General features: G+C 53.6%; 1 protein-coding gene across 1 annotated transcript in view; it reads right to left on the bottom strand.

Annotated features, from left to right (window-relative positions):
- Positions 1-255: 255 nt before the first annotated feature.
- The window catches only part of NT5DC3 (5'-nucleotidase domain containing 3), a gene marked incomplete at its 5' end in the record, with an annotated part of 56,487 nt that continues 47,036 nt past the window's right edge, over positions 256-9,706 (bottom strand). The window contains 2 exons of the mRNA XM_029954082.1: positions 256-4,475; positions 6,444-6,508. Coding sequence (XP_029809942.1) covers positions 4,226-4,475; positions 6,444-6,508 — 315 coding nt within the window. The remainder of the gene's footprint in view (positions 4,476-6,443; positions 6,509-9,706) is intronic.

The raw sequence follows: 9,706 nt of genomic DNA, 5'->3' as shown, positions 1-9,706 counted from the left end.
GCTCGCTCTCAAGGGGGATCACAAATTCCAGGAAGTTCTCTGCTGCCTACCTGAGTCCAAAGCTAATGCCAATTTTCCGTCTGTGCCTTGACTACAGTCTTCAAGCTCTGAAACAAGTGAGTGTGCTTTGCTGGGCTGTTGGGACAGAAGGAGCGAGAAATGACACACACCTCTTCCTCTCCTCACCAGGGCACAGCAGAGTTGGATGTGGCTCTGCCACTAACGCACACAGAAACACATGACTTCACAACGGACTGGATGACATAATTCAAACTTTTATTTGGCACGAAGTTCAATATCCTGTCACACAAAATCAACATTTAGAATAAATAGCAAATTCACATTCAGAATAAATAGTAAGTCTACCTAGTTCTCATCCATCATGCCTGATGCCATACAGGCACAACCTGTCATTCTGCTGAATACTTAGAACACGGTTTCCTCAAACCGGGTTCAAGCGTGTCGTACTCAAAAAGTACAGAGCGGCTATAGCGGCTGGGTCCCCGGGCGGAGCAGACGCTGAGGTGGAGTTCGCGTGCAGGAGGAGTGTGGAGGAGTCTTCTTGGGATGGACACTTGGAAATGGAAGAGAAGGACCGAGAAGGGAAGGAGGCGGGGCTGGCGGGGGGGCGGGGCTGGCTGCTCCAGGAAGGAGGCAGGTCTTTGTTGGAGCCCTGGCTAGGATGCTAAGCCAGCAGCTCACCAGGCCAGGCCGGGCGGCAGAGAGGGGGGACGGGGCGGGGGCGGGTGGCGGGGGAGGTCCTGCGGTTAGGAAGGGTGTTCTGGGCGGCTGAGCCCAAGCCTATCACCGGCTACGAGCACAACCACAACCACAAGTCAGTGCAGTGAAGGACAGTCAGCCAGCGCCCACCATTCCAGGTCCACACCACAGTACTGGCCACAGCCGCACCCAGGGCCGGGGCAGTGCACTCGCCTAGAGAATGTCCCTCTAGCGGCCCGCGCAGCTCTGACAGCAGCTCTGACGTTGCTCACAGCGCGCGGAGCCTGCCTGGCCACCAGCCCCGGCCACTAGAGCAGGGGTGGGCAAACTCGGGGGCGCGGGGCGGGCAAGTGTAGCCTGCAGCTGTTTCGGGTGGTGATGGAACACAGCGCACGGGCTCCTAGAGCTGCGACAGAAAATCGCCTGCAAAGCTGCAGGGGCTTCCTATCTGGCTCTTCACAGGCAAGGCTTGCTGGATCCTGCATTTCACTCCCTTTCCTTTCCTCAATCCACCAGGGTGTTAAAGGTTAGCTGAACCTGGACCCAGGCTCCCAAATGCTAATGTAAAAAAAAGGGAGGTGGGGAGAGAAAGAAAAAGAGAGAAAATTGGTACAAAACGAAATTAGTATTAAGAGGGCAAAATACAGACTCCCTAGCAGTTGAATAGAGCAATCAAGGAACGCTGCCTCTGGCCAAATTTAGTCTTAGAGCATTCTGGAAGAGGGCCACCGAGTGGGGCTTTGGCAGCAAATGAGCCTTCAGCAGAGGGAGTCAAGTGCAATATTTAGCACACTCTAGCGCTTAAAAGGCCTTTAGGAGGAAGAGGGAGGAAAAGCCACTTAGTTCACCCAAAGCTAAATTAGCTAGGAGGGAAGATTACTTCTCATTTCTCTTCTGCAATAATTAAGAGGGCCAATACATTCACACCAGCTAGTCATTTAGTCTAATATGGGCCTGAATCAGTAACAGGTGGTTTATGTTACATCCCATTAATGGTGATGGCAGAAAATGGAGCTGAAGAGAATTGAGAGAGAGAGAGAAAGGAAAAAGAGGCTACATAGGGAGGAAAGAGGGAGCGCCAAGCCAAACTCCAAAATATTTTAAGAGCTGAGTTTCATCCATAAAGGACTGCAATGCCAGCCGTGCAGATCCCTGCCACCAGTCTGCGGCGGGGACCGAGAGCCATGCTGGGCCGCTGCAGCGGCCCCGGACCGCCCCGGACCGCCCCGGACCGCCCCGGACCGCCAGACTAACCAAGTCTAAAAACGGAACGGATTTTCCAACGTGTGGACCCATTTTATTGTGTCCACCTTCCAAACGGATTTTTCTCTAAATTGTAGAAAAGAGGCTCACTTCCCTTGTGCCAACATGCTTGCATCAGTGTGTACAACGAGGGGAAGGGACAGAACGCCCATGCGGCGTGCCAAATCCCAGCAGAGTCTCGAGAGGGACAGGCCAAAATCGGTCCTGACCGAGCGCACACAAGAATGCCTGCGCCTGTCCTCCCGTGGAATGGCTGTCCTGACGCCGGCTGCCGGCCCCGGTGTGGGTTCAGTCCGCCAGGGGCGTGCTCCGGGGGCCCCGCTGAGACAGAGGCCAGCTTCCGCACACGCCAGATCGCAATCCCGCCATGTTCAATGGCCCAGAGACTGAGATCTTAATCGGCAATATATTGTAAAATTCATTATTCATCCCGAGAAAATGTAGTCCCCCCCCAGGCGTGGGTCACCTAACCCAGCTACCCATAGGACAGTTTTAAAAACATCTCTACTTCATTCTCAAGTAAACAAAACACACTGTAACAGGTACCTAACAGCCAATGACTGCTTGATTCGATTAAAACTAAGGAAAGACTTTTTTGCTTCCTCACTCACCTTCTCCAAGCAGAAACTCGAAAGCCCAAAGCACCAGCTCACCCGTTGAAGACCCTAACACCAAACAGTTCTGGGCATCCACCTGCACCCATTAAATGCCCATCTCCAATGCCCTCTGATGCTTAATACACACGGGAGCTGACACACAGCAAACAAAGCGCCTACCCCATTCCCCCCAAAAAAAGAATAGAATACTGTGTTTATAACAAAAACCTACAAGTAAAAATAGGGGGGCCAAGTTGGGTCTTCTGGGTCTAAAGGGCATTACCAAGGGCACCACAAAGGATCCCGGGTAACTCACTTCATTTCTGCATGCTGGCGTAGCCTAGGGAACACCAAGCTAGCATTTCACTTTCAACTGGTTCTGATACATTTGCCAGACTAAAACGCGGACTCAGGAAGCACTCTGCACAAGCTCCCTTCCGTGGACCTGCCATCCTTCAGGGTGAAGCCGTCACTCGCATGGCCTTGGGAGGGAATGAGACACTTGGGGAGCCAGGCTGCCCCGAAGCCTCCTCTGGGCTCTGCGCCCTTTGTCCTCTCCCACCTTAAGCACAACCGCCTCAAGAAAACCGCCCACTCCCAAAATGGCCACACAAACATGGCAGGGAGGAAATGTCAGGTGAGGAGAGGCCTGGGGGAGCTACTCAGTGACAGGCCACCTCCTCCCCACCTGCTGGCTAATGCGTATGTTTGAACAAGATTCTGACACAACCCAGCAGGGGTCACGGCAGAGCATTTCAAGGGCATTTCTCTGCCTGTGTCACTTTCTACCCTCCAGTGGGCACACCAAACCAACACTTGGTGGTGTTTTCAGGGGTGATGGACTCCCACGAGGCCCATGACGAAGTCACTGGGTCCTGGCAGCCGGATCACACAGTCTGTCCTGCTAGCTGGAGTAAACCAGTTCTTCTCTCCCCGCCCTCCTGCCCTGGGGGAGGGGCGAACCCGCCACGACCTGTGGCACCATGTCCTGTGGCACCGTGTGGCTTCCCCAGCACGGGGCAGGACACGGCAAACGGACACTGGGGACGAGCACGGGCCAGGGATTGCACGTTCTCTTGTTCTCTCACAGATGTTCGGGGAGGCCGGGTCTCCCTTCAAGCGAGGCACCAGGACACAGAGTCCTCGTGCCACATGATCCGGGAGCCAGCTGTGGTTCGGGACGTCTCCGCTCCCTGCCACCGCATAACGCTCTACAGAGCGGGCCCACCCGGCAGCTTCCTGGGAGCGGTCTGCGCATGTCACAGGGCCCCTGTGGCCCCCCACACGCTGCCTGCAGACGTTCAGCCTGTTTCCCACAGGAGAGTCAAAAAGGGTTTCAGCACTTCAGCTGCTGGAACTGAGACCAGCAGCAAGAGGTGTCACCTAGCCCAGAAAAACCGACGCCTAGGTCAGAACTATGGGAAACAAGATGGCCAATCAGAGGTTCAATGCGAAGCCCAGCCGGTACCGCAAACGCAAAGGGCCGGCCAGCAAGCGGGCCGCTGGCTTCTGCCCTGGCAACTCCGGGGGTGGTGTCCGGAGTGGTGTCCGTAAGGTACGAAACAAACATGGAAAGGCGAGCTTGTGTCTCTCCCGGAAGCAGCCCCGCCTTGCGCGACCAGGACGGCGTGCCGGGCAGGCGCCGCTCACTCGGCCTGGGCCTCCAGCAGCGGGAGCCGCGGGCTGGGCGCCCGGTCCGACCACGCCGGGAGCTCGTGCTGCAGCGGAGTCCTCCGCGGGTAGAACGTGTGGCTGACGTCGTAGCTGAGCAGGCAGCTCAGGGACGCCATGTAGATGTCAGCAAAGCGTGACAGGCGCCTCAGGAAGTAGGTCGGGTTCTGGTCTGTGCGGAACAAGCTTCCAAACTGGGTGTTGAAGAAATTTTTGGTCATTTCTCTGAAGAAGCAAGAAAAGGGCAAAGCAAGAGAGAGTAATTCAGAAGAGTCTCTTTTGGAGTTCCTAAAGTCAAAAGCCCCTTTTTATTTATAGCACTCACTTGAGGGGAAAATCAGCCTCTCATCAGGAAAACTGTGGCTGTCCACTCATCAAAATGACCCTGACCACATTCCCACTCAGGCCAGCCAGAGGACACACAGATGGCTGTTCCAAACCACAACAGAAGAGGCAGGAGAGGGGGGCAGATGCACAATGTTCTCAGTGTCCAAACTTCCCTCAGCTACGGAATGGGATCGAGACCTCCTTTCTACACGGTTACAGTGAGAACTGAGAAAGGTAAGACAAGTAAAGCCAGATGACAAACTCCAAGGTACTCGATGTCTGAGAAATTAAGGATTATTTTGTAGTGATGTAAATATATTTTTTTAAATGTTTTATTTATTTTTGAGAGAAAGAGCAGGGGAGGGTGAGAGAAAGAGGGAGACACAGAATCCGAAGACAGGCTCCAGGCTCTGGGGCTCAAACCCACAAACCATGAGATCATGACCTGAGCCTAAGCCGGACACTTAACCAACTGAGCCACCCAGGTGCCCCTGTAGTGATGTAAATAAATCCCCATTATCTGCTACACAGCCCAAGTGGCAGAGTGTTGCAAGGCTGCTCACCTACCCCAGGCTCCAAGCCCCTGCAGCCATGCATCTGTGTGGAAATCAACACCCCGTCTCTCTCTCTCACTCACACACACACACACACACACACACACACACATAGGACAGGCACACTGTCCGCTGGCTGGGACCCTGACACACAGAACAGTCCAGCAAAGTAGAGAAATACCACTTGACTGTTGAGAAACTAGTTACAAACACAGCAGAAAATGGAACCACATACACAACTGTGTGACAAAAGCCACAGGCTGGCAGCAGCCGCCTGTTTGGTCCATGGTGAGAGTGGCTGCAAGTGGCGCAACATAAATGGCTTGTACAATTTTGGTGAAAAGTCTCATTAAGGTGTGAGGCTGCCGGAGACTTAAACCCGAAACAGAGAGTGAGGGTGAAGTGGCTCCTTCCTCGGAAAACCTGAGATGCCTGATCCGGCCTTTGGGTTGCCCGGAGGGGCCAGAGGGTCGTTCCCAGGACAGGCCTCCCCGCCTCCCCTCCTCTCTGGCAACACTTCGAGACCAACATTAGAGTAAGAATCAAGTCAGAAGGAGCCCCAGGCAGCCAACACCAGGAGGGAGGAGGAAGGACTGAATTCCACTAGGCTGTGGCCTCCGCAGCCCCAAGGGAGAACTCTGTCCCCTCCCAGGGCCGCCCCCCAATCAGGCTGCCCCCTGCTCAGAGGCCAGAGCCCAGGCGGTGACCATTCCTTCCAATAAACAGTGCCTGCACCCCCAGCATCCTTGTCAGGCAAGCTCGACCGGCCACGGGCCTCTTTCCAACAACGGTTCCCACCAGACGCCCACCCACCTGGTATTTTGGACGGCAGGTGGCCGTGCTCACCAATCCACATTCAGACACTGCGCCCTGACACATCCCTGGTTATGGTAAGCTCAGGGCTGTAGGGCCCTCACCGTGGTTCAGAGCTCGCCCCCTCTGCTGTCCCAGGAGCCACGCTGTGCTGGCCTGGTGACCAACCACTTGGCCACCAGTTGCCCAAAGGGAAAAGTCAAGCAGGCTGGGAAGAGGGAGGGAGATAGGTCACTGCTTCCTCAACTAAGCGTCACACATCCCTCATGAAGGGCAGATGCAGCTAGTTCTGGAGACGGCCACATTCATACCGGGCAGCTAAGAAAGGACGGCCACATTCATACCGGGCAGCTAGGAAAGGACGGCCACATTCATACCGGGCAGCTAGGAAAGGACGGCCACATTCATACCGGACAGCTAAGAAAGGACGGCCACTTGGGGCCGGCCCAGGGGAAGGCACGTGGCCCACGCAGGGCGCAGATGGGGTGGCCCCTCTTACCTCATCTCCTTTCTTTCCTTTTTCCACTCCTGCAAAACCAGCTGTGACTCCGCATCTCTGTGAACCTGCAGGACAGGGCACACGCTATTACTGAGGAGGCTCGGGCTGCACATCAGCTCCGTAGGTTAGGAGAATTTGTAATGGGCAGCTTTTCTTGGAAGAATTTCATTCCTTGGGGTCAAAAACGCAGGTGCTTGCGTGCAGTAACACACTTTCAGGTTCCCAGCTGCAATCCTGCTTTCTGCACCAAAACTAAAGTTCAGAATAGCCAACACTGGCAACGTGGTTTAACGAACTGAGATGTGGGTGCCTGAGTGTCTCAGTCAGTTAAGCGTCCAACTTCAGCTCAGGTCATGATGTCGCAGTTTGTGAGTTCGAGCCCCATGTCAAGCTCTGTGCTGACAGCTCAGAGCCTGAAGCCTTCTTCAGATTCTGTGTCTCCTTTGCTCTCTGCCCCTCCCCCCCCCCTCAAAAATAAATAAGCATAAAAAATTTTTTAAATAGCAAATTGAGATGGAACACTATGAACCTATTAAATAAGGCCCCTATTAAACTGGAGCTACTAAAGTATTAAGGCTGTTAAATATGTGTGCATCATACGTGTGCCATGTATTACATACATAAACATATACTTAACACACACCGCCTATTACACACATTACCTGCAGGTATAAACATAAAAACGGCAGTTCAGTGGAAATTATTTCAGCATGTGTGTAACAGCACACCGCTCATTGCAAGCAGGTCAAAATGTGTGCATATATTTGGAAATTAACATGGAAATTTTTCTTTAATCTGTGCAAGGAAAATAGGGTTACAAATGGTTTTATATTTCCTGAATATTATATCTTTTAAAGTGTTCAAGATAAAGTCCCAAGGGTGGCTCAGCCGGTTAAGCATCTGACTCTAGATTTCAGCTCAGGTCATATTCATGTTCTCAGTTCATGGGATCAAGCCCTGCATAGGCTCTGTGCTGACAGTGCGGAGCCTGCTTGGGATTCTCTGTCTGCCCCTCCTTCACTAGCACTTCCTCTTTTTCTCTCTCTCTCTCTCTCCAAATAAATAAATAAACTTAAAAAAATAAAGTGTTCAAGAGAAAATAAATACTTGTTTTGTAAACGACAAGAAGGTAGAGTACTTCAATCAGATGGAAAAGCAGAGAATTTTCTGGTTGGGTTGAAATGTGAGCAAAACTCAAAAAGAAAAAACACCACCGCCCACAGCCTAACAAATGGACTCTCACGAGTGTCTCTCCAGGGCTCTTGGGGCAAAACAGCCACGCGTGCACCAGAGTCAGAGGCACACGTGATGGCAGGGGACAGGTGGGGCTCCCTGCGATCCATGGTCACAGGGGCGGCCTTGGAACCCGGAGGAAGAGGCCAGACAAGCAAACCATCTGCTCCTCACGTGGGAGCCAAGGCGCACTGTTTACCGCGTGTGCCCAGCTCAGCAGCCTAGCAGTCAGCCGCTGAGGTGCCACCGCCCTCACACAGAGCCCATGACGACAGAGCCTGGAACGTGGCTATTTTCCCAACACCACCACCTGGACCGACAGGAAGCAGCTACCCCTGGGTGGCCACTGGCTGGCTGTGTGTCACTGGAGCCGGAAGACGGCTCCAGCACTTCTGGGGGTGGTGACACAGGGTCTATGAACACGGTTTTCACATTTTAATCAAGAAATTACTCACTATAGAACTGAGGCTCGATAAGTACGTGCCTAGATCAGAAAAGGTAAAATGTCTGCACAATACTTTTATACACACATACACACACACAAATGTGTACATACACGTATGTATTCAGCACCTGCCATGTGCCCAGACTGTGCTGCATACACGCTGAAGGTACAACAGAGGACAAGACACAGGCCACTGTGGGGTCACACCTAAGTCAAGTGACAGAACAGTGACAGCACAGAGAGTGAGGAGTCCGTCTGAGAGGGAACCCCCCCCCACGTCCCCTTCTCACCCCTACCCTAGCAGGAGGGTCCCTTACTCCGCCCACACCTGTAGGAGGGAGACTCTGGTGAGGGGATTACCAAGGTATAGGTGACTCGCTTTTGAAACTAGCTGTCACAGGGCATGTGAATTCTCCTCCCCCTCTTGCCTGGCAGGTGGGCCCCCACCCCAGGGCGGGCTCTGCATACCTGCAGCCTAGACTCCATCTGCTGCACGGCCCCCCTCCTGGTGTGAGCAGGGTACTAAGTAAGATCCAGCCTCCCACCGCCTCCTCCAGAGGGGCACACATCCAGCCCACCACCCACTTTTTCCTATCGGCTTCTGAGCTTAAGAAAAAGTTCCTTTCTGGGGCGCCTGGATGGCTCAGTTGGTTAAGCGTCCAACTTTGGCTCAGGTCATGATCTCACGGTTCATGGGGTCCAGCCCCACGTCAGGCTCTGTGCTGACAGCTCAGAGCCTGGAGCCTGCTTCGGATTCTGTGTCTCTCTCTGCCCCTCCCCTACTCATGCTCATTCTCTCTCACTCTCTCTCTTAAAAATAAATATTTAAAAAAAATTTTTAAACACGCATTCCTTAATCATCAAAGTTTTTATATAGATCAGAGAGCAGAAAACAAAAAAGCTGCCCTCAAAGCCAAATGCAGTAACCCCACACATAATGCAGCTCATGTCTGTGCGTCCGCCCAGCTGCCACCATCACAGGGGGGCTGCACCGGAGCTGAAGGGTCTGCCACACCTGACACCTCGAAACCAAAAAGCAGGGAGGCATTTTCACATCATGCTCAAAGGCATAGATTGAGCATAACACAAGCCTAAATTCAAGTTCTCTGTCATCTTACGATCTCAGGTGTGCTGCCTCAGCTCTCAAACACCCAGTCTCCTTACTCTAGAGTGGGGGAGCTGTACCTGCTGCACCGAGCAGCGGGCGCTGTCGGCGAGCACCGTGTGGACGGCGAGCGCTCGGCATGGGGCCTGGCATACGGGAAGTGGCTATTATTACCGTGTGACCCAGGCACAGACTTGAAGCTGCATTAACCCAGAATCGATGCCTTTTATTTTTAGAAAAGCATCTCAGGGACAAGCAGAGTAAGGGAAACAGAGCACACTGGAAACAAGGCCTGGGACGTGCGAGGCCACACGCCCTGGAATGTGTGTGCCCTGGAGCCACCAGCCCTCGCGGCTCCTCCTGAGCTCACCGCCAGCTGCCTCACCCGGGCTGCCAGCTGGGCCCGTGTCCACAGTGGGCCGGCAGGCTGTGGGCAGCAGGCCGGGACCAGAGGCTGCAGGTGCGTCGGCTGGGAGCACA

The sequence above is a fragment of the Suricata suricatta genome, chromosome 10 (genome assembly GCF_006229205.1).
Source record: "Suricata suricatta isolate VVHF042 chromosome 10, meerkat_22Aug2017_6uvM2_HiC, whole genome shotgun sequence".
Taxonomy (NCBI): Eukaryota; Metazoa; Chordata; class Mammalia; order Carnivora; family Herpestidae; genus Suricata; species Suricata suricatta.
Note: the sequence above shows the minus strand (reverse complement) of the source record. Positions and strands in the feature narration are given on the sequence as shown.